This window comes from Ambystoma mexicanum, chromosome 6p (genome assembly GCF_040938575.1).
Source record: "Ambystoma mexicanum isolate Mex_15411 chromosome 6p, UKY_AmexF1_1, whole genome shotgun sequence".
Classification (NCBI taxonomy): domain Eukaryota; kingdom Metazoa; phylum Chordata; class Amphibia; order Caudata; family Ambystomatidae; genus Ambystoma; species Ambystoma mexicanum.
In genome coordinates, this window is record NC_090935.1 from 1126960565 (window position 1) to 1126986124 (window position 25560).

Consider the following 25560-nt stretch of genomic DNA (forward strand, 5'->3'; position numbering starts at 1 on the left):
TCTGGGATGGGAAGAACAGTGGAAATTGGGAATTAGGATACAGGCGAATGCGGAGAGACCAGTTGATGTGGCTGAACTGAAGGATAAATGGGGAAAAAGAGTATCCCATGGTGTTTCAGGAGGAACTGGGATTGTTGAAGGGTTTTGAACATGAAATTCAATTAAAGGCAGGGGCCAGTCCGACGGTGCACAAGGTGAGACCAGTACCTCATGGATTGAATGAGAAACTCAGAGGAAGTGGAGTCGTTACTCCAAAGAGGAATAATAGAGAAGAGGGAAAGCTCGGAATCGCCGGTAGTAGCAGCTAAGGCCAATGGAGACATTAGGTTATGTGTGGATCTGAGAGATCTGAACAGAAACATATTAGTGGATAGACATCCCCTACCAATAATAGGTGATCAGCTATCAGTACTGAACAATGCCAAAGTGTTTTCGGTTATTGATCTCTCACAAGCTTACCATCAGATTCCGTTGAAGGAGGATTGTCAACACCTGACAGCATTTATCACGGTGTTTGGTTCATTTAGATACTGTAGGATGCCATTTGGGCTTGCGTCCGCGGCAGCCGTGTTCCAAAGGGTCATGGAGACGGTGTTGAGTGGAGTAAAAAACATTGTGTTCCAGGACGATGTGTTGATATATGCTAGTTCTACTGAAGAACATGATGAAGTGTTGAGACAAGTGTTAAGCAGATTGAGTGAGGCAGGGTTGACGGTGAAGAGGAGCAAGTGTAAGATTGCGGTACATAAGGTGGAATATCTGGGACATGAGATAGATGAGCAAGGGGTGAGGCCAAAAAAGAACTTGGTGGAAGCAGTAAGATGTGCACCTGTACCCAAAGATAAAGAGCAGGTGAAATCATTTCTCGGTTTGGCCGAATATTATCATAGGTTTGTAAAAGATTTTGCCAAGGTATCAGTGCCCCTCAGAATGTTGCTCAAAAAAGGAGTGAGGTTTGAATGGTCTAAGGAATGTGATGTGACTTTTGAGTGTATTAAGCAAGCAGTGGGTCAGGCGCCATCCATAGGTAGGTTTGAACCTAAGGACAAAACGGTTTTGGTAGTGGATGCGAGCATGTTGGGACTGGGCACGACGTTAGTGCAGTACAACAAGGACAATACTGAGAGAGTGATAGCATTTGCGTCTAGGACGCTGAGAGGGGCAGAAAGCAAATATTCTGTCATTGAAAGAGAAACGTTGGCCATGTTTTGGGCAGTAAATCATTTTAAGTTCTTCTTGTGGGGAAGAGGATTTGTGGTCAGGTCGGACCACAAACCCCTGGTTCAGATGTTTGAGAGTGGCAGGTGGGCCATGGGTTCTCCAAGAATAAGCAGGTGGGGTCTGGGACTCCAAAACTTTAACTTTGAAGTGAGCTATTTACCAGGGAAGCGGAATGTTGTGGCAGACTGCCTTTCCAGACTGCCTCTTAATGGTGAACCTATGGAGGACAGAGTGACAGAGGAGGAGTTAGTGGTAGCAGAGGTAAAAAGTGTGGTCAGTAAGGAGGAATGGGCGAAGGAAGAGAACTCTGATAATGACCTCGTTAGTCAAAGGTTGGACGGTGACGGGGTGGCCAGAAAGGAAAAGTTTGGATGGTAAGTTCAATACTTGGTGGGAAGTAAAAAATGAGTTAAACTTATGTGAGGATAGGTTCATTCCCTTAGGTCAGTACTAGTTGAGCTGGCTCATCAGGGGCATCCTGGAGAAGCGGCTAAGAAAAGGAAATTGAGGCAGAATTATTGGTGGCCGGGAATTGACAGGAATTGACAGGTGTGCGGAAAGGTGTGTCAAGGATTGTATAATTTGCCAAACGAGTGACAAATGCAGAGTGGTGAGGGAGGCTCCAATAATTCCAAATGTGGTACCGGACCAGCCGTGGAGTAAGTTAGTGGACATAATGGGTCCGGTGGCAGGTCTGGGAGATGGTTTAAAGTTTGTGTTTGTTGTAGTGGATTTTCATTCCAAATGGTTTGAATGGGAGGATGTAAGGGAGGTCACGGCAAGGGAGCTGATTGGATTCTTAGAAAAAGTATTTCTTAAGGAGGGGGTCCCGGTGGAAATTGTGTCCGATAATGGGGTACAATTTGTGTCTGGGGCAATGAAGAAGTTTCTTGCAGGATACAGTATAAAACACACAAGGACCGCTCTGTATAATCCTAAAGCAAATGGACTTGTTGAAAGAGTTAACAGATATATAAAGGGGGGCCTGCAGATGGCCATGAAATCGAGGCAACCATGGAGGGGTATTAAGGATGCTGACATGGAATTATGTCACTACGCCTCATTCGGTGACGGGAGTATCCCCATTTGTTTCAATGAAGGGAAGGGAGCCTGGGACAAGGCTTTGTCCAGGATGGCTAGGAATGGCCAAAGTGGTTAATGTTGACCGTAATCAGATTATGAAACTTATTGCATTGAGTCAGGAAAGAAATAAGGAACTGTTTGATGACAGGATGAGGGTGAAGGAACGTGATTGGAAGGTGGGAGAAAAAGTGTATGTCAAAAATCCTAGACTAGTGAACAAGTGTGTGGAAAGTAGATTTCTGGGTCCTAAGAAGATATGTGCAGTAAAAAGTAATGTGGTAGTTCTGGAAGGTGGTGAAGTTTGGTCGAAAGGAAGATTGGCGAGTGGGTGATGAGGAGAGGAGTGAAGGTGAGGAACAGTTGAGGAAGGTGGAGGAGGATAATACTAGATTTAATGAGAAGATGAGAGGAGGGGTGCCGGATGAGAACATGGAAAAGACAGGTGGGAAGGTCAGAGAAGATGAGTCAAAGGTCAAAAGTCGAAGAGGATTCTTTACATAGGTCCAGGTCTAAGCCGGTGTGGATGAGGGATTACAAGACTTGACATTATTGTGCTCAAGTCATGTTTAAGGTATCCAAAATGCAAATGGACATGGAGGGTACTAGGTCATGTGCAAACTGTACAATTCTGTCGACTTTCTATTTTATTTTGGTTCAGACATATTTTCTGATTTATTTTTATTATAGTTAAGTTTTACATTACAGTTATAAGTATTATATAAAGTATTTTTGCCCTGTTTGAGGGGGAAGATGTGTAGAGAATGTAAAGTACCTCGCGGCGGTCGCGCGTGCTCTCGTGCTTGTTTGGAATGAGCGTCGCGTGACCGCAGCGAGGGACGGCAGTTGGAATGAGAAATGAAAGGCGGCCTGAAGTAAGAGGGGCGACTGGCGAGCTCCGTGTTAATTAACACCTACTTGTTTATTTAGTGTGGCCTCCCGCTTTCACAGTACTTGCGGAAATGATCATTTGATCATCTTCATCCTCACAGCAGTACTTCCATAACAGGGTGTTAAAAATTAACAATTAATATTATGTAACCTTTTTTTTTCACTGGTCAATGATGAATCTTCAACGGACCACTAAAATACACTAAAGGGGGCCATACAGTAACAACATTGAAACTGAAGTTAATACAAACAGGAGTAGAATATTCTATCAGAACGGCTCAGAGGCAGTGGAGACATGTCCATGCATAGTGTACCAGCTCCTCAAATGTTCATGCCTGATTTTGGAGAACCTATATTACCTTGGAAAAGGTGGCTGAAAGTATTTGAGAACTATGCCAGTGTAGTATGTGGAACCAATTATAGTGTAGAGAGGAAGAAATAGTTTTTGCTACACTGTCTGGGACGAGCTGGTCAAGAAAAGTATGAAGATTCGCCAGATCTACCAGCAGGTGAAAGCAGCGACATGAACGAATGAGAAAGCAATACAGAAATTAAACCAACATTATGAAAATAAAAATCAGTACAATACTGGAGAGGTACACATTTGGGAAAAGAATTCAAGAAGAGGGTGAAACAGTAGAACAGTATGTTACAGCATTGAGGAAGTTGGTAAGAACATGTAAGTTTAACCAACAGCTGGATGAAAGAATAAGAGATCAATTCATGTTGGAGTGTAGAAGTAGTAAGGTCAGAGAAAAACTGTCGGCAGAGGATGATCCCTCATTGGATGATGTATTAAAAATGGCCAAAGAAGTAGAACCTACAGAAAAATGTGTACAGACTTTAGAAAGCAGAATAAGAGATGTCGACAAAGACAGATGTTGGTGCTTTGCAACCAGATGTGGAAAACATAGTAGCGGCTGTTGAAAATGAAACTAAAGGATAAAATGCATACCGTCACATGAATAGGAAGATGAAGTTTGAAAATAGATCGTCATCTGAGAAGAAAGATCTCAGCAGGGAAATTACAGAAACGGAAGAGAAACAGAACACCAGGATGGAGGTGGATTTGCCCAAAGAGGATGAGGGAGAACTCTGGCAAGAACATGCTATAGATGCGGAAGTCCATCACATTGGGCAAGCAGTGTGACTTGTCCTGCTTTGAAAATTATGTGCAGAAACTGCAGAGGAAGAGGCCATTATGTCAGGTGTTGTAGAGGCAGGCAAGGATCATCAAACACAAATTGGATTGGTGGTGACTATGAGGAAGAAGAATGCGTCTTCATGGTTTCAGATGAAGCTGAAGAAATTGAAAGCCTGATAGCAACCATAGCAGTGAACGGTCATCCTATAGTGATGATGGTAGACTCAGGCGCCAGATATTCGTTGATCTTTGAGAAAGTATGGAAAGGTTGTGGACCAGAAAATCTCAATGAGATAGATATTAAGCCAAGGGTGTACGGTGAAGCAAAAATAGAATTGATAGGATGCTTTAATGCAGTTTTCATGTTTAAAGGAAGACGGGCGGAAGGCCTTATCTATTTTTCAAAGAATGGACCATCTTCATTATTGAGTTGGTCTCATCAAAAACTTCTGAAAGTTCGATTAGATCCCAACGCGAGTGATTCAGTGTTAGTAGAAGGCACTGGAGGTAAAATGAGTTTGGAGAGCATTTGAGATTAATTCTTCGGAGAAAATTGTATTGGATGTGTAAAAGGTGAGACCCATCGCATACTACTCAAATCAGGTACCAGGCCAGTTGCTCAAACTTCCCAATGTACCACTTTCACTTAGAGAAGAAGTTAAACTAGTACTAAAAAAATTGGAGGATCAAGGAATAATAGAATGCATAGATGCTTCTGCATGGGTGTCACCAATGGTAGTGGTCAAGAAAAGCTCAGGAAATATTAGGCTGTGCATTGACATGAGAATGTTGAACAAGTGTATGTATAATACCGGAAAGACATCCATTGCCAAACATTCGGGAATTAATTTCTACAATAGGTCCAGCTAAAATATTTTCAACATTCGATTTAACAGCTGCGTATCAAGTGAAATTACATAAAGACTCCAAACAATTAACAGCATTTATTATGCCGGCGAACATGACATGACTGGAGAGAGTTTTTAGGACGATGCATCAAGTAGGAATGATATTGATCAACGAAAAAATCAAATGCAAGGAGATAGAATGTTTAGGACATGTGATATCGGGTGAAGGTATTGCGCCAAAAAAGGAGTTGGCGGAATCAATAGACAATAACTCGAGAACAACTCAGAACATTTCTAGGCATGGCGGAATACTATGCAAAGGTCATGAAGGGGTTTTCAGCTCATACAGTTAAGATGAGGAATATGCTGAAAGCTAATAAATGTGAATGGGATGAAGAATGTGAAAGTGAATTTGCATCCATCAAAGCAGCTTTAAAAAAAGCCCCAACACTCCATAACTATGTGAGGGGAAGAAAAAACAGTAATCGCCACAGATGCCAGCAATGTGGGGCTGGGTGCAACTCTAGTGCAGTATCATGGAGGAAAATAATTGGTGATAGCCTTTGCCTCACGGTTGCTCAAAGGTGCGGAGAAAGTGTACGCCACCATAGAGAAAGAAGCTCTCGCAATTAAGTGGGCCACAAAGAAGTTCAGGGGTTTCATTTGGGGCGTCAAGTTTGAGATTCATACAGACCATAAACCTCTTGTTGTAGTGTTTGCCACGAAAGGATTGGACAAAGTATCCAGTAGGATTCGCAGATGGGTATAAAGTCTGCAGGAACTTAATTTCAAAATGGTCTATATTCCGGGAGTGAAGAACTACATGGGGGATTGCTTATCAAGACTAACCAGTTATGATGATATGAGTGAGGATGCAGAGGAACAAGAAATGATTTGTGAAATAACTGATGCTGCAGTGTCCAAACAAGAATGGGATGAGGAAATGACAAAGGATAATGTTCTTCTACAAGTAATGAAAAATGTGGAAGAAGCAAATTGGAATAAAAATAAAACCGCAGAGCCTGGAGTATTGTTCTGGAATGTCAGACATGAACTGTATGTCCAAAGTGGATGTTTGATGAGAAGTGATAAGCTGATACCACCAGAAGGCCTCAGACAAAATCGTCCAATTCTTATGACTCTCGTCACAATCTTTATTTTTGCAGAAGAGTACTCGCAAGTCTTCTTTCTTCTAGAGCCCAGAGATAGATGATTACGGAAACGTCCCCTCAGTCGTCCAGAGGCCAGAAGACTGGGCTCAGTGCGACCCAGGGGGCCGCTCCCTGGGGAAACCCTCTTGGGTTATAAAACCCAGATGATGTGAAGAGTGATCAGGTCCGGCCGTAATCCGATGAGTAGGAAGACGATGTGCAGGCAGTACAGGCGTCCCAGGTCCGGCCAGGTGGAGCGACCCCAACAGTGAGAAGGGTTACTTCCGGAACTGAGTGATCCAATCCAGTGGACGCGCTGGAACAATAGCGCAGAATGGATGAAAAGTAAACAATACAGATCGCACCGGTGACACAAAACTGAAGACGGGTAGCAGAAGGAAAGGGAACAGAGTGAAAAGGTGGAAGCAGTGGAAGGTAACGTGGAACAACAAAGGAAATGTGAAGGCAGAAGAAAACCAAGAGAGATTGGCAAACGGTAAGTAAAAAAAAGGAAAAAAGAAAAAGCCGCGAAATACCAGCAAGAGCAGAGGAACAGTCGGCAAGGTTGCCGTGAAAACAAGGCGGCCGCTGAGATGGCAAAGGGAGGAGTAATATGCCGCGTAGGTGCGGTGAAGGAAGGTGAGAGAAGGGCCAATCAACAGACCGAGAAACGGGAATTGGAGGTAATGACGAGGTATGGAGAAAGTTACGATCCAGAAGAAAGATGATGGGGACAGAAGTCGGGACGTGCCGAAAGGAGGGGGCACGAACGACTGAGTGTAAGTTCACAAAAGGGGCTGCAAACGCAAAAGAGAGCAGGAGCAATGCTAAGTCGGGAAGACAGAGTAGCAACGCAACTACCCTTCTTTCCCACCTGCATATATGCAAGTGAAGGAAATCGTGGTTCGTTCTCCGCCATCTTTGAAGAAAGACTAGACCAGCAACAATAGTTGATGGTTATGGAACTGAGTAGCCGCCATCTTGGATTCCATTGAGTATAGCGTGGCTGGTGTAACTTCCATCTTCTCCATAATGATTTGGATGTAGTTCTGACACCAATTAGGACATGAAGGCCATCAAGGAATGATGAAAACAAAACAAAGGATAAGCAACGCATATTGGTGGTCAGGATGCGATCTACAAGTGGAAAGAATAAGAAACTGTATACTTTACATGAAAAGCGACAAAGTGTGTGTGTGGGAGTGAGTTATCCAATGGTGCTGAGAGATGTCCCTGAGACTGTTTGGAAGACAGTTGCAATCAATATTCTGGGTCCAGTTTGGAGTGATGGAAGTGCTTCATATTGTGTGGTAATGATTGACATGCTGACAAGATGGGCAGAAGTAACCATAGTACCTAATAGTACCTAATGTTACTACTCGAACAGTGAGTGTTTGGAAGAAGTCTGAGCGTGAGGGGTATCCTGAGCAAATACTGCCCGATAATGGACCACAGCTCAAATCCAAAGAGATGAATAAGTACTTGGATGAGAGGTCACTTGCTCACATAGTATATGCCATTTATCATACTCAGTCCAATGGGGTAGTTGAGCGGTACAAAAGAGTGATAAAGGATGCTATAAAGTTGGCGTGGTGTAATGGTAGAGATAGGAGAGTAGAAGTAAAGAAAACTGTGTTGGCTCGTAGATTTACGCCACATTGGTGTCTCCCCATTTGAATTAAGCAGAGGAAGGTGAGCGAATACTAAATTGTATGCAGGATGGATGAATGCGGTTGCTGGTACAGGTATTGATTTGAGAAATGTGACAGACAATATTCAGAAAAAAACAGAATATCAGTAAGAATCACTAGAGATACAAGAAAGATGGGTTACCGGTAGTGGGAAGTTGGGTCAGAATAAAACTTCCAATAGTAATGAGTGGTTGTTGGTCGAAACCTGTGGAAGTAGTAGAAACGTTTAAACATGCTGTAAAGACGATTGATGGAAGAGTATGGAACAATGAGAGGGTGATGTTGTTGGAGAGAGTAAGTGGAGAAGAGTTGTATGGAACTGATAAAGGGAATGGTTGGAGTGAGCACAAATATGTAAGAGGTGTAGCAAGGAGTGATTAAGCAAGTAATTTTCCTTGTCACGTGATACAGATCTGCAACGGAGGACGTCGTCAAGAGCTGGCAGAACATACAATCGACCTAGACGTTTATTAGATTATGAAGAAGCTTAATTGAGGAGGTGCTCTCTATTAAAGAGAGGTGTAGCATCCACAGTTAAGTACAAGGAGTGTGACCCAGCTGGAGCCTCGTGAGACGAATGCGGAAATGGAACACTGGGAGCGCGGAGAGAGGACGGTTGGAGAGACGAGAGGACAGAGATGAAGAATGCGGCCACTCCCCTCTCCATGCCCTTAAAAGACTATAGAATTTATTTACCTTATGTTAATATATATAAATAAGTTATACATGTTATCTTCACCCATATTATGCCCCTGCTTCAAATGCATCATTGTGTACGACTTGTTATCTAGAAGAACCTCGGACACCCTTGTTTCCCAGAACACAGAACAAACTGACTATTGACGCAGGGAAGTTTCCCTGCCTTCTTTTTGGTGCTGCCCAATCAGGCTTGGCGGTAGTTCAGAATTGTCTTGCATCATTCCCTTCCCCAATGTTAATGTGCACGTCTGTCCTCAGCATAAACATTTTTTTCTTAATGCAAGCATATGTCTGTTTAGAAGCAAGCAGCTAAAATGGCGGCACATATAACAAAATGACAACCTTGCGCTAGGTCCACTTGTGTCTTGTGCAAATGTGTCTACCACACCATGTAATCCCACTGACCGTTTCAATCTTGTAAATCGACTGTAACTAAGCAGACTACCTGGCAAGAACCTCATCCTATGCCTTGTATATGTCACATCTCTGTATTGTACTGAAACTTAGTAAAGCGCAAACAAGACCAATAAAGGCAACAAGGCACTAGGGGGAAGAGAGCAGGGCAGCCCGGGATACTCAAAACAAGAACGTTTTTAGACATTTACGGAAGGAAAGAAACTGAGGACTATTGCGCATCTCAGCAGGAAGAGCATTCCACAAGGTAGGGACTAGCACGGAGAAAGACCTTCCAGAGGAATCGTGGAATGCAGAGCAGAGCAAGGTTGGACGAACCAAGAGCTCTGATTTTTATCTTTTATCGCAAGTGCTTTGGAGCAACATCCCCAAGAGCAAACTCATTTAAATAAACTCCACAATAATCAAATGCATAACGCTGCCTTTTTTAACACTGTCAATGCTTTGTGGGCGCTGCTATGTTAAAACCATCTTTCTTAAGAGCCCCTTTCCATTATCGGCATCAGACGTATCAATGTTAAAGGGAATGCTTCCTATTAAATAACTTTATTAAAATTGCACATTATTTAAAATATGAGCGCACATAATCCTATTGGTATGAGAGTCATTAATGTTAACATGTATTCATCTATCCTTGTTTTCTAGAAACCTATCCCCATGGAAAGCAAAGGTAAAAAACGATTCGAGGGTAAAGACGGAAAGGCATCACATGGGAAAAACAAGCCAAAAGCAAATCATGGTAAAAGCACACTGATTTCTGTTTTTTAATTTGCATGTGGGATGTTGCATGATTTTCATTGTATGGTAGGGGTTTATAGTTATTGACTGAGGCTTTGTTGGGATTGTGTACTTGACCAGATCATATAAGTTGGAATGCTGTGAGACTGAAAGTGCCATCTTGCTAGTCCAGTGCAAAGCCTGCAGTATTGATTTGTCCCCTAAATGGCTGACCTGATCTTTTTCTTACCCTTTTCTTACCTGGACGATGCACCATCATACCATACCATACAATACTCAATTTGCCCCTGAGAAGTACTTCAGGGTCAGAGAATATCAAGTACCATCTGCCCCACTGTTGCAACTCTCATTGCACAGCTGCCTATTGGGGCAGAATTCAATTTATGGGATTCTCATGTGGGTGCCATAAAGTTTTTGCTGACTGTCCTAGTTTCTTTTTTCTTATGTGCACAGATGGACATCTACTGCAGTCCCCTTGACTCTGCAACTCCTTTTGTGATGTTCTGCCCCGATAGCTCATAAGCTGCTGCAAGAGAGGTGTTTTTTAAGAGCCAATTTTCGTCCCTTGTAACTATTGTCACCCTAAAAATGTGGCAAGTGTGCTGGTGGCAGCTGTAATTTACTTTTAGCTCTACCAGAGGTACAAATCTATATTTTTAAGCCTAACTGTTGGCCCTGTTTTCTTCTTTTAGTGGGGGGCACCTCCTTTGTCCTTGTATACCACGAGGCAGGCCTAAAATGTGCCAACATGCGTTTACTTTGATCCCAGTACTTGACCATCTACAGTGGTTTAAACTGAGATGGCCTGCTTTCTGCCCCAGACAACCTCAATCTACATGATGTGTGGGTGGACCAGTGTTTTGCTGTTTTTCTAAACTAGCCTGATTGGCTGGAAGCAAAAACTTTGTTGCCTCGTGGTGTGACTTGTGGGCTGCCTTTGGCAAGCCAATGTTTTATCAGTGGAACACACTGTGCATTCTCCAGTTTCTTGCCATCATTTCCGGAGTACTGATGCGCAGATGGGCTGATGCCGAGGACCTACTTTGACCATATTGACTAGATATTGGCTCCTTTGTCCTTGCTTCCGTTTTCTTGAAAACCCACCCTTGGCTCTTCCTCCCTTCTCTTCCCCAGTCCGCCTTACTGGTTGGAACACCAGTTTATCCTGGACCCATTTCCTGCCCTTTGCTATGTTGCCTCCCTGCAAAATCTTCCTGGATCTACCGCCTGGATGAGTCATAGCTTGGTGCTAATCTGTCTCTGCTCCACCTGGAGCCATTCCGGGTCATCTACAATTGTTGCTTCCATAGTGGGACCGTTCTTTACTGACTTACTGCTTCCTTTTGCCCACCTCACCTGAGTGGAGTCTAGTTTCTTCAGATCTGCTTGTCTCTTCACGGCTGCTGCTTCTGCCTGGTAGGTCATCTTCCTGGGTACACTGTTATTCCTCCTCCTCCTCCTGTGTTGTCGCTCTTCGAGGGTTCAAGTGGTCTTGGTACTGGAATTCTTCAGCGCTGTAAGATAAATAACTCCATACTTACTGGGTTTGCTTGTCATTTCTGGGCTGATTTCACATTGACTGACTCAGTAAGTACTTGTTCTCGGGTCCTGATATTTTCTTCAAAGTCTTTTTCTAGGGTCCTTGGATCCCAAAGTAGTGGTGGTTTTTTAAGGCTCTCCTCTACCCTTGATTACCCTTGACTTGCATTGGTCCTGAATCTGCTCTTATCCCTCTCCAATGCCTTGGGGTCGCACCTACAGCTGGTGCTCTTGTTGGAGATGGTAGGGTCAATTCTAGTGTTCCCTGGGTTTGAATACCGTTCTCGCTGCAGCACTTCCCGTGACTTTATCCCGTAACATGGCTTGCCTACGGGATTGTCGCTATTTCCAATAGACAAAAACAAATTGAACTTCTACAAACTAACTGAAAAGAGGTACTTGCCTCGACTTTAGTTCATCCTGGTTCCCCTGTGAGTCTCTGGAGTACTCTGCCAAATACTGGGACTCACAGTGCACATTAGGGAATTTAATATTCTAAATCACTGCAGTTTATTCTAGCCCCATAGGTTAAGATGGGACACTTGGTTACGAATTTTACCATTTTGATTGTGATTGGATCGAGTGGTGAACTGGAACCTTTTCAGGTCCAGTCCATTGGATCTAATTTTACAGGCTTTTTGGGTGACCCTTTGGGTCTGGTTTTTGTTAGGGAGAATTCTCAGAAATTTGCTTATTCCCTTCACCTTAAAGAACCCCAGCAACTTTGCTGGATTTTGAGGACTTGTTTTTTTCCCTGTAGAGTTTGAGCCTTTTTTCCCACTCTCTCATGTATTTTGATGTGTTACTCCTGTGTTCTTTGGTTATGGAGTTTTAGATGACTCCATAGGCGGCATCTTTTTGTTGTCGCACAGCACCGTGCAGTGGCACAGGGGTGTCCTTTAGACTTCAAGGTTTAAATGCCTTCTCTGGGATGAACTACTGTTCCTCAGAGAATGTAAAGTAAAATTTACTTTACTAGTCTTTTTAAATTCACAGATCCAGCACACGTTATCTTCCTATAGAGTGCTGGATCGGTTACTTAGTATCCCCTATGTCTAAACACTTATAGCTGTCAAAAGCTACCCTTTCCTATTGAAATGGCTGGTGGCAGTGGTTTTATAACTACCAACCATGATTTTTCCTTACCGCGAACACCTGTAGCTAAAAATCGGGGCTGCCATGTTTTTCAATATGGCGCCCAAGACCCCTCTGTAAGAACAGACTCCGGTCATCTTTTTTCGCCGTTTCTTTGTGGAAAGGTCCTTCTGGTGTTTAACTCTGCGTGCCAAACTAGGTTTGGTCCCTTTGTTCGTGAGCCTTTGGCGGGCTTCAGGCATCTGAGTGTCTGGGCTGGGCAGGAAGTGAGGGAGGTACCCAAAACTCCCTGTGCTTGGTCTCTTAGGAGACACAAATGCACTCTGGCGTGATTGGCTGGCTGATTGTCCGGCAAGGACAGCCATCCTGCTGGGTGAATGACAGCTAGGCTGGAATGAATGGAGAAAACTGTTTAAAAGGAGAGTCTCCAGGACTGGAAGACAGTCGACCACTGGAACAAAAGAACCGAAGACTAGCTGGAAGAGGACGGCTGCTGAAACCACTGGACCGTTGGTTTGCCCGGTGAAGCTCTGCTGCAACTCCAAATGGCCAGATCTCCATTCGACAGAGGAGCTCCTTCAAGGACGACTTATTCCTTTGAGTTGGTGGGACCAATCAACTCAGCAAATGCCTGGCTACCATTCTCGGAGCTTGTTAAGGTTTAACCAGGGAGAGGGAAACTAGTTTGTGTTTGGAAGCCACAGCTACTTGAGCTGAAGTGACAACATTTTGTTTGCTCAGACGGCGATCCTGCGCAGTGCAGGAGCCCCCTGACGTCGTCCTTGTCCCTCAGGGACAGATAGCTGCAGGAACTGCCAGGAACAACGTCTTCAGCTACATCTTTAAGGTACTGTGCCATCCGGTTGAGGGATCCCAACGCTCGCGGTGAAAGCTTGTGAAACGTTCCCAACTTGCAGGCCTAATCATCTTGTGACCCAACATATCATTTGCTTTCGTCTAAACTACACTCAAAGCTTTTACAAAGACCTCTCCATATGTACCAGAACTGTACTGTCCTATCCAAGAAAAGATTATTGACTTTGGCCTGCCCTATTGAATTGAACTGACCCTCCTGGTACATTGAACCTTTGCATTATCTAAAAGAAGTGTTTTCTAACCCTTCGTACAAACCTCTGCCTTTTTTATTCCGATTTAAAATAAGGGAAGTGCCATTTGGCTCCTTTTTCAGGGGAGCTCCAACTGTCCCTGCAACTAGTTTTGTACTGTAGCTTAGTTTATTATTTGTAGTGCGCTCCAGACCCGAGGGCATTCAAGCGCAAGGCATAAGGATATTCAAAGCTTGGTTACAACATGAAAAAAACATGTGTGCAAGTGCCGATTGGTTACATGTTTGCAAAATCAGGTTGATATATCAATCAATTTAGCTAAAAGATGGCGCTCGCCCTCAAGTGGCTGGTGCTGGAGTGACGAATTTAGCCAAATTCGTAAATGAGAAACGCACAACCCCCTGCACGGTTGTAACACTGCAGAAAACCACCCAGTGGGCATGTGTAGAAAATACTCCAGCACACAAGACCTAGCTATTTAAAATATCATATTTATTGTTGCTAAATACAGCACATTACAAAAAACAGAGGTGAAATCATTCGCCCCTGTGACAGCCGTAAGGTTGAACAAAACACTCACCCCACGGGTGGAAGATGGTCACGCGTTCCATAAAATCCAAATGGGGCATGCACATCATAGAATTTAAAAAGAAAAGCAGTTACAGAGCATCCCCACTCGTGTCACATCACGTGCAAAAACGGTCATGTGACCGCTACAAGAAAACTAGTGAAATCTGTCACATGCAGTGACCTCCATATTGGGATGGTCAAAGTCCTATAGATAAGGTATATATGATGGCAAATTGCGTAAAAGTTACGTGCAAGGAAATCACTTAACACCTTTGTTGGCTGCCGCAATGTGAACTACACCATGGAGATGCTCTAAACTGCTTGTTTAAAATATTGTCAAATTACAATTGATGTGTAACAAACGAGCACAAGTGTGCCTGTTCATAATTAGATGACTGAAACCAGCTCAGATGGCCGCTCTGACATACGCCCCCACATAGGGCCAGTGTTTGCAAGCCAAGGACTACGAGCACAATGGCCGCAGCCAAATCGTCAATAGGCAAGTGCCCTGTTGGAGAGTGTACCTATAATAGGCATTGTTCAAACAGGCAGGTGCCCTATTGCTTAATAGATGCACGAGTGGACCCGGAGTCAGGAAAAAGAATAAAAATGTTTCATCATATAACTCCTCCCAATGTGCAAATAGCAGTTACTTAATCAATAATACAATCCAATAGGATAGCAACCCAATACAATAAATTGGATCCACTACAACACTGAAATGTCTATTGTGCAAATAGCAGTTCCTATGTCAATAACGTGCAAAAGGCTAGCAGCCTCATTAAATAAATCAACAGCTCAATACATAGCAGTGTGATAAATAAATGTGCAAATGGCAATTCCTATGTGAATAATACAGTACAATTCATGCAGATATAAAGTGATTGCCTAAGGGTCATGCTGTATTTAAAATGTCCAACTGTTACTCCCTTGTGCAAATAGCAGTTCCTATGTCAATAATAAAGTGCAAAAGGATAGCAGCCTCATTACATAAATCAGTCAGAAGCTAGATACATAGCAGTATGGAGATGTCTAACTCACTCCTCCCAATGTGCAAGTAGCAATTCCTATGTCAATAATACAGTATAGTTTATACAGATATAAAGTGATTGCCTAAGGGTCATCCTGTATTTCAAATTACCCCTAACCATATGTGCAAATAGCAAATTTAGAACTCTTAATGGATATCGACACATGCTTCAATAATGCCCTTATAATGGTATGCAGAGATCTCAACAAAATACATATCTTGAATCAAGTGTGTGGGCAACCCTCATATTATTGAAAAGCTCAGGTTTGCAAGAACATAGTTCTGTATCTATGTTCAAGCCTTTCGGTCTCAAGGTATCAAACTTGCAAATGAGTGTCGCTTCTAATTGCCTCAATTTCAATTCTCGGTTACCTAATCTTTTACTGGGTGGTATGTAAGCCAACCCCGTAAAGGATAGAGAATTCACATCGCCATTATGCTTTTCTTGAAAGTGGCTAGTGAGAGGGTATGTTAGATCTCCATTTTTGATGGCTCTGTAATGTTGGAGAATCCGCATCTTTAAAGGACCTATTGTCGAGCCTATATAATGAAGGCCACAACTACATGTAATCACTTAGACTACATATTTCGTGGTACAGGAAATTCTGTTTAGATTTCCAGCATTGGCCATTCACACTCTGAAAGGGGACCTTAGACACATGATTGCACAATTTACAGTGAGCACATTTATAGAAACCAGTTCTACCACTCTGAATCATTCCTGTTTTCAGCTGGTTTGGTGGTTACCATACTGGGGGACAGCATGGTTTTGAGCGTGGGAGCCTTACGATAAGTGACCTGAGGGAAGTCATCAAGCGCTAGCTTGAGATGAGGGTCAGTAAGCAGAACCTTCCAATGTTTGTTCATTATCATTTTGATTTCTTTAGCTTGATGGTTAAATCCTGTGATTAGCCTGTTTTTTTTTTTTTTTTTGGGCTTTCGCTTTTCTCGACAACAAGGATTCTCTATATATATATATTTCTGATGTTTGTTAATCTGCTTAGAATCACATGCTGTGCATAGGTCCGACATCCAGTGGTCACTGCGGAGTATTGCATTTTGTTTTTCGTAGTCGAAAAAGGGGACGTCGACAAGGCGGGTCTGAAACACTATCCCTATAGTGACGTGCCTTGTACCCACAATCCCTCACGCGTCGAGGTCCCTCAGATTGTTTTTTTCCGCCCAGCTTCTGGTCGCCTTCACGCGGAGCTCCTCGAGAGACATTGCAACTCCTCGACCTTTGGTCGTTTTTTCTCATAATATTAATAATCCCTCCCTCGACGCAGTTGTAAGCTGTTCTCCGCCGAGCAAGATCTTCGACGGAGGGTCGAGCGGAGGAAATCCTTCAGCGCTGCCGAACACGTGGCCTGGCCTCGCAGGCCATATACAGTAGGGAGAGTGGGGTTGTGGGACATCTCTGGGTCTTTTCTGAGAATGCCTTTCCCTTTCCCCTCCCTTTCCCTTGGGGTGCTTATCGCGATTTATTGCCTCGGCTATGGAGAGGACACCCTTTAGGTTTTGCCCGCTTTGCAAAGGCAAATTTACTTGGAAGGACAAGCATTCACAGTGTAACCGCTGCTTGCCCCTCGATCACAAAGAGGAAGGTTGCGCGGCTTGTCGGCTTCTTAAGCCTAAAACTCTAAAAGACCGTAGGGTTAAAAGGTGGGCGGCCTACGCGATGTCGAAGGCCGAAGGTTCACCCGCCGCTGCTACCACCGACAGTGACGAGGAACGCGATAACTCGACCTCCGCTACGGAAGTCGAAACCCCCTCTAAGGAGCGCTTGCGCGCTTCGTCGTCTGTCCCCGGCCCCGACGGGCTCGGCTCACGCCCTGCTTATGGGGATGAACACCCCGGCGACACTGACACACACAAAGACTCACATAAGCACACAACCCACGGCTCTTCTTCGTCTAAGACGAAAAGAGCTTCGGCGCCCAAGGAGACGCAGGTTCCACCGGCGGCCTCCTCGGACCGTTCGGGTTCGAAGCCCCTCTCGCAATCGCAGCCGCGACCAGCGACTGGGCTTTCGGCAAATAAGGGCGCCGCCCCAAACCATCGGCCGGCGCGCATCAACAGAAGGCGCATACCGCCGTAGAGCGTTCGACACCCATAGCGTCGAAAACGCAAGCTTCAGCCGACAAACTAGTCGCCGACAAACGAGTCGCCGAAAGCTTGGCGAGGATCGCTGAAGTGTACGCCGAAGAACACGTCGAGCGCTACGCATAAGTCGAAAGACGCGCCGAAAAAGCCCGAAGAAAGGCAGGGCTACCCCCTTCAGTCGGGGGGTCACCCAGCACACCTGAAGTTTTTTCGGAGGGCGACGGGACACTTTCCTCGACGCTTTGGGAGAGGTCGAGCCGTTTCCAGCTAGATGACTCTATTTTTCCCCCGCCAGACCGCTCTGGGGTACCCCATGAAACCATGGAAAGACTCCACCTCTGTATGGAGAGGATGGAAAGGTTTATCAACACCCAGACCTCTCAAACTCCCAAGAGGACTAGAGAAGGGCCTCAGGAGGACCCCAGGGCCAAAAATCCGAGGCTAGTCGATCCCCAGGTGGACACAGCCTCAGACTTCCATAACATGTACGACCTCACTGGGGAGGAACAATACTTGGAGGAGGAGGATGATTTCATGGACGATGAAGGACAGAACCAGGAGGAATGTCTGGAAGACAGGCCAGACATTATAGAAGAAGGCTTCAGAGAAGACACTGAAGAAGGACCTTCGCACCCCTGGCAATCCCCATCAGTATATTCCGACACTGATGTCCTAAACCTAAATCCTCCTGACAATTCACCGGTTAGGAACACGTCTCCAATTGACGATCAGCCCACTTTCAATGCACTGTTGCGCAGAGCAGCAGCACATTTCGAACTGGACACTGGGGAGCTCTCTCCAGAATTAGACTTTGTGGAAAAAGTAATTAAAGAGAAACCCCCTGTCAGCCAGACCATTCTGGCCACTCCCACATTGATAAGAGGGGTCAATCCGAGAATTGAAAAACTTTTCACTCCTTCTCCCTCAGACCCGCTCTACATTAGGGGACATTCCATTCCGGATTCCCTAGTAGTATCTAATACTAGAAAGAGGGCAGGGGTACCACTTTCCACCAGTGAGGCACCCCCTGACAAGGAGGGCAAAAGGCTATATGCCCTTGCAAAAAGAGTAACTTCCTCGGCTGCCTTCTCAGCAAGAATTGCGAACAACAATTCTTTGCTTGCTAGCTATGCAGACGCGCAGTGGGCCAAACTGCGCAAGGACGCCGAGGAAGCACCGGAGCCTTTACGTACACGCCTACTTTCAACTATTGGCGAAGGAACCCAGGTGAACCAGAGCATTGTAAAAAACTCTCTAGACGCGGCAGAAACAGCGGGACGTTCCCTGGTACAGGGAATACTCCTAAAACGCCATGTATGGCTGCGCAACTCGGGGTTTAAACCGGAGACACAGGCGTCTTTAATAAATAAACCTGTGGAAGACTCTAACCTCTTCGGAAAAGCGGTGGATGAAGCTCTAGAGATGGCTAAAAAAGAGTTCGATACTATCAAGACTCTTGACCAAATCTCTAAGCCCACTACCAGACGCGGCTATGGCAACAAACGCTTTTTTCGTGGCCAACGCCAACGCCAACAAAAACAAAGTCAGCATCAACTATACCCTGCCACCAATTACCAGACCAATAGTGGGCAGTACAGCCAAAGAGGCCAACGCCGGGGTAAAGGGAGAGGTCGGGGATCCACCCCCAGAGGCTCCCAAGCCCCCAACAACTCCAAGTGACGCGAAGATTCGCGTCCCCTCCCATGCAACACCGGTCGGGGGCCGGATAACATCCTTTCTTCCTGCATGGGAGGAGATAACGTCAGACCGTTGGGTACTTTCCACCGTAGCCCACGGATACTGTATCGAATTCAACAGTTCCCCATCCTACAGACCCCCGAGGGGACGTCGCATGACACCGGAACATCTTGCCATCCTTTTCCAAGAAGTACAACAAATGCTGGAAAAAGGAGCCATAGAGGTCGTGCCTCTATCTCAGGTAACGGAAGGTATTTATTCAGTGTACTTCCTTGTACCCAAAAAGGATCTAACCATGCGCCCTGTATTATATCTGCGCCCAGCGAACAAGTTTATCAAACCCCAAAAGTTTCGTATGGTAACCTTACAGGAAGTGATCCCACTGCTTTCTCAGGGAGATTACATGACAACATTGGACATGAAAGATGCATACTTTCATATTTTAATGTTGCCAGCGCACAGAAAATACCTCAGGTTCATGATAGAGGGCAAACACTACCAGTTCAAAGTGCTACCCTTCGGCATAGCATCAGCACCAAGGGTATTCACGAAGGTGCTGGCAGTGGCAGCGGCCCACCTGCGCAGGTTGTCCATCCCAGTTTACCCTTACCTCGACGACTGGCTCATAACAGGGGATTCTTAAGAAACCTGCTTCTCCAATACCCAAAAGACGGTAGACCTTTTGTTCAAGTTGGGCTTCTCCATCAACGAAAAGAAGTCCAGTTTAGACCCCAGTCAAATCAAGCAATTCCTAGGGGCTCTAATTCAAACAAAGGACGGCCTCGTCTTCCCCTCCAAAGAGAGGGTCCAAAACATGCTGTTTCAAATCCCTCAATATGTGACCGGTCGAGAGGTGACGGTACGCAAAGCAATGCGCCTGCTAGGAATGATGGCGTCGTGTATTTATTTGGTACCTCACGCGCGCCTGCGCCCAATGCAAGAGTGGCTCAACAGCCAGTGGTGTCAGGCCAGCGGACTATGGGAGGATCTAGTTGTGGTCTCGCAAGCCTTGGTTCTCTCGCTACGGTGGTGGACAAAGGAAAACATGGAAAAAGGGAAACCCTTTGCCACACCCGCGGCGGAAGCCACTCTAACCACAGACGCATCCCTCACAGGATGGGGGGCGCACCTATCCCATCAGACTGCTCACGGAGTGTGGACTCCGAACGTAGCATCCAAACACATAAATCTTCTGGAGCTACTAGCTGTGTTCAAGGCGCTAAGAGCCTTCCAGAAACACCTACAAGGCAAAACAGTAATGGTCCTTACAGACAGCACCACAGCCATGTACTACATCAACAAGCAAGGGGGCACCCACTCTCCAGGCCTGTCCAAGCTGGCCCAGAATATATGGAAGTGGGCTCTCAAACAGGACATGTTCCTACTATCACTACATGTACCCGGGGAACTCAATCTGCTGGCACAGTCTCAGCAGAGATTTCCCCCTGCCCGAAGAGTACGAATGGCGCCTGCACGAAGACATCGTCTTCGACGTCTTCACACAATGGGGATTCCCAGAAATAGACCTGTTCGCAACCCTGGAAAACTCACAATGCCTAAGTTACGCCTCCAGGTACCCCCAGAACCAATCCAAGGGGAACGGTCTGTCGATGCAATGGTCAGGGAAATTTGTTTACGCTTTTCCCCCGACTCCCCTTCTCAACAGAGTGGTGCACAAGATGCACCAGGAACAAGTGACCATGATACTAGTGGCCCCAATGTGGGCACGACAACCATGGTTCGCTCACTTGATGGAGATGTCTCTATCCCCCCCCAGTGAAACTCCCCTGCCCGTACAACATGCTGTCTCGGGACAAGGGCAGGACTCTACATCCATGCCCCCAGAACATGAACTTAGCAGCTTGGCTCCTGAGATCATAGAGTTCGGACATCTACAACTCCCGCAAAGATGCATGGACATCCTCAGGGAAGCCAGAAAACCGAACACTCGCCACTGCTATTCTAGCAAGTGGAAAAGATTTGTCATCTGGTGCAGGAGTAAAAGCATCAACCCTATTGACTGCTCTCCCACACATGTAGTCCTATACCTGACCCACCTATTGGATTCAGGTCTAGTGTTTAACTCCATTAAAGTCCACCTAGCGGCACTTTCTGCATACACCACTTCCCAACTCAAAGTGTCGTGGTGGAGGATCCCTGTTATAAAGGCCTTCATGGAGGGAGTAAAGAGAATACACCCCCCGATAGCTGACCCAGCTCCCGGATGGGACCTTAATGTGGTACTTACCAGACTCATGGGCTCTCCATTCGAACCCATGCACAAAGCATCTCTTAAACACCTCACGCTTAAGATAGCTTTTTTAATAGCTATCACCTCCATCAGGAGAGTAAGTGAACTTCAGGCTCTTTCTATTCTAGACCCCTTCGTTACAGTTCACAAAGATAAAGTGGTTCTACGCACTCACCCTAGGTTTGCTCCGAAATTTATTTCTAAATTCCACGTAAACCAATCTATAGAACTACCAACGTTCTTTCAAAATCCTTCCAATTTGGGAGAAAGGACTCTGCACACACTAGATGTACGCAGAGCGGTCATGTTCTAGATGGAAAGAACCAGACCACTGAGGAAGACTAATCAGTCTTCGTCTCGGTGGCAGCAGGAAGAGAAGGAGATGCGGTTTCAAAATCCACTATTTCTAGATGGATTGTTCAATGCATCACTCTCTGCTATACTCTTGCTAAGAGAGAACTGCCCTTTAGGCCAAGAGCACACTCCTCGAGGCACGGGGGCATCCATAGCATTCATTGCAAATGTTCCCCTTGAGTCCATCTGCAAAGCGGCTACCTGGAGTTCTGTGCACACCTTTACAAAACACTACTGTCTAGATACACACTCTAGATCTGACTCCCAGGTGGGACAGGCAGTATTACGACACCTTTTCTCTACTGTTCCTTCTCATAACCCACCGCCAACTCCGGGTACTGCTCGCTAGTCTATGCACAGCATGTGATTCTAAGCAGATTAACAAACATCAGAAGAGAATGCATTACTTACCGTAAAAGCATTTCTGATGGTTGTATCTGCTTAGATTCACATGCGCCCTCCCTTCCTCCCCGCTCGGATGGAAGGAACATAGACTTCCTTTATATATCTCTCTTTTCTGTACTCACTCATGTCTAGAAGGCTCCCTCAGAGCAGTAAAATACAGAGGGACCTCGACGCGTGAGGGATTGTGGGTACAACGCACGTCACTATAGGGATAGTGTTTCAGACACGCCTTGTCGACGTCCCCTTTTTCGACTACGAAAAACAAAATGCAATACTCCGCAGTGACCACTGGATGTCGGACCTATGCACAGCATGTGAATCTAAGCAGATACAACCATCAGAAATGCTTTTACGGTAAGTAATGCATTCTCATATATATATATATATATATATATATACACACACATTGAGGCATGCATAGATGGTGCTGCTGGTGCCTGCAATGTGGAGAGGGTAGCGGGCAGAGTCAGCGGGTATGTGCCTAGATGTCGGCCTCTTTGAGCCAACTAGTGATGCTATGGCGGAACTTGTGATGGGTTTGATCGATTCTTAGAGGGGATGGTAGCGAATTCCATAGGAGTGCTGCCTCCGATTTTGGCACGTTTGTATCTGGGGACCCAGAGGTAGTTGGTGTTGGCGAGTCTGGTGATTCTTGTGGTAGGCTTCAAGGTGAATCTGTTGCAAAGGTAGCAGGGTGCTGCATTTTTCAAGCATTTGTGGGTGAAGGATGCAGTTTTTAGTTTTATTTTATCATGGGTGGAGAGCCAGTTGTTGGCTCTTCTGGTATTAGAGATGTTCTCTCTTGGGGATATTTAAGGCTGCTCTCAGCGCGTTATTTTGTAGGGGTTGGATTTATTTTGATGGTTTTATTGGCTCCTATGTACAGAGCGTTGCAGTAGTCTAGCCTGGATAAGATTAGGGCTCTGGCTAGGGTGATGCAGCTGTCCTGTGACAGGAAGGCCTTGCCAGCACTAATCAACTTGCATGTATATGCCGTGGCCGAGGCATTGACCTGCTTGTTGAAGGAGAGAGTGGAGTCCAAATAGAAACCCAGAGTTTTAACCTCTTTGGCGATAGTAATAATATTATTGTCTGTTAAATGCAGAGTATTTGGGGCTGAGTTTTTGAGGGTCGAGGAGTGCCTAGGATGATCTGTTTTGTCATCATTCAGGCATAGACCGTGGGTGGCCATCCATGCCTGGATGATGAGATATATCCTGTTCACCAAGGCCAAATCCTTGTCGTCTGTGTTTCATCTGCATAGTTCGTGTAGGTGACACCCAGAAGGTCCAGATTGTCAAAGGGGCTTGGTAAAGATATTATAGAGGGTGGGTGAGACGCAAGATCCCTGGGCCACTCCGCAAGTGATGGGGTTGGCTGCTGCCGTAGGAGAGAAGACTCTCATAGTCCTGTTTATTTGGAAAGATTGTATCCATGCTATGGCTTCTTTGGAGAAGTGATCTGCCGAGTCCAGGTGGCTGCATAGGACTCTGTGGTCGACCAGGTCGAAGGCAGCTGATAAATCCAGGAGTAGGAGGGCTGATTTCCCTTCATCCCGGAGTTCATCAATCTGTGACTTAAGGTCTAGGAGGGCTGTTTCTGTCCCATGTTGGGGTCGGAAGCCAGATTGGCTGGTTCCTAGAAGAGAGTTGGTTTATAAGTATTTTTGTATCTGGGAGTATGCCATTTTGTCTAAGATTTTTTAGGAGAAAAGGCACTGTGGTAATCTGGTGGTAATTGGTGGGTATTAGTGGGTCTAGGGTCTGCTTTTTCAGTAGAGGAAGCACCCATGATTCTTTGAGGTTGGATGGGATGGTATTGGTGGAGAAGGATGAGTTGATGAGTTTCGTGATAAAGGGTGCAAGATCTCTGGCTGCATCCTTTAAAAATTGAGCGGGGCATAGGTCGCCTTGACAGTTGGTGGGCTTGAGAGATAGTATAGTGTGTTCTGTTTCTTTTATGGTGACTTTGGAGAACTTAAATCTAGGGTGATTGGTAGGGTTACTTGGTTGCTCTAGGTTGATGCTAGTGGGTTTGTTGCCAGTGTGGCTTTTTTCTTGGCAATTTTTGTTTGAAGGGTAGTGACTTTATTGGCTAGAGCTTGCTATATGTTGGAGCACCAGAGTTGGTCTTTGATGCAGTTGTCTGGCACAGGGATGGGTGCTTCTAGCTCTTTGAGGTTGACCGAGTTCTTTCATGCTAGAGTTGGCTTGGGCAATTCTGGCGTTGTAGGTTTCGCGTTTAGCTAGGATGATTTCTTTTTTGTATAGGGCTGTGATGGAACTGAGGTTGGCTTTGTTTTCGTCAGAGGGTTGTGCTTGCCAGGATGTCTCGCAATGCCTTTTTTGTTTGCGCAATGTTTTTAGGTATGGGGTGTACCATGAATTGAGATGGGCTTTGGGTTTGCTTTGTCTAAGTTTGAGTGATGCGATGGAGTCTAGAGATGTAGTTGAATTCCTTAACCATAGCTTCGGGGTCCAGGTTTTCCGGGATGGCATTGAGTGTGGGGAGGATGAGGGGTAGCAGTTTGTCACAGGTAATGTTTTTTGTTCCGGGTAGGGGATGGACGGCGCTAGAGGAGCCGGTGCCAGGGTGGGGTTGGCTGTGGTTAGGGTAAAGGTTATGAGGTGGTGATCTGTCCAAATCTGGGGTTGGATATGGAGGCTATCGTGGCGTTGCAGTTGTGGTCTGCTACCCAGTCCAGGGTTCTGCCTTTGTGTGAGGGGGAGAGCACTCTTTGGGTGAATCCTTGTTCCGCTAGTATAGTAGCCACATTGGAAGCGTGTGTGTGTCTTTGAAGTCGTTGTAGCCTAAATTCAGGTCTCCTAGTAGTAGGACTTGAGAGGAATTTTTTAGGTTATTTGAGATATTAGATATGTCATCTTCAAAGGTCCCAATGGGGCCTGGAGGTCTGTAGACCAGGTATATTGTGAGGGTCTGGGTGTTATGTTTATTTTGGCTGTCATGAGCTCACATGAGTTGATGACTGGGGATGGCACTAGTCTGCAAGGTAGATTGTTTCTTGTTATGAGTGCAATGCCTCCACCCCGAGTATCGGTTCTATCTGATGGCAGTATGGTATATCCGTTGGGTATGGCCAGTGAGAGGGCGGGTCCTGCTGCGGCGTGTAGCCAAGATTTGGTGACTGCTAGGATGTCTAACTGTTCAGAGTGGATGATGTCTGCTATCTCTGTGGCGTGTGCAACTAGCGATCTAGTGTTTGTTAGGCCAGACTTGAGGCTAGGTTTGTTTAGCTCTGGTGTTGTGGGACTAGCTGTAATTTGGGTTTTGGAGGGGGGGGGGGGGGTGTAGGTGGTGGTTGGAGTGGACCAGTGTTTAGTTGTTAGTTAGAGGATACCAGGGTTCTAGCTAATGGTTCATAGTTTTGCAAGTCTTGAGCGGAGTCTGCCGTTCCTCTCGAGGGTATTGCAAGGTAGTGTGTTTTGTGTCTGGCGTTGCGGGCGGCAGTCGATTGGCCTGTGTTAACGTGGTTGAGAGGTGGTGACATGATGTTGTAAATGGTGTGTATTGGTACGTTGCTAGTACTAGGAGCAGGATGTGTATGATAGTT

General features: G+C 45.6%; 1 protein-coding gene across 5 annotated transcripts in view; it reads left to right on the forward strand.

Annotated features, from left to right (window-relative positions):
• The window catches only part of PUM3 (pumilio RNA binding family member 3), a 965563-nt gene that overhangs the window by 58239 nt on the left and 881764 nt on the right, over positions 1 to 25560 (forward strand). For all 5 annotated transcript variants that reach the window (XM_069625739.1, XM_069625741.1, XM_069625737.1 and 2 more), the window contains exon 2: positions 9785 to 9878. In XM_069625739.1, the coding sequence (XP_069481840.1) occupies positions 9797 to 9878 (82 nt within the window). In that variant the 5' untranslated portion in view covers positions 9785 to 9796. The remainder of the gene's footprint in view (positions 1 to 9784; positions 9879 to 25560) is intronic.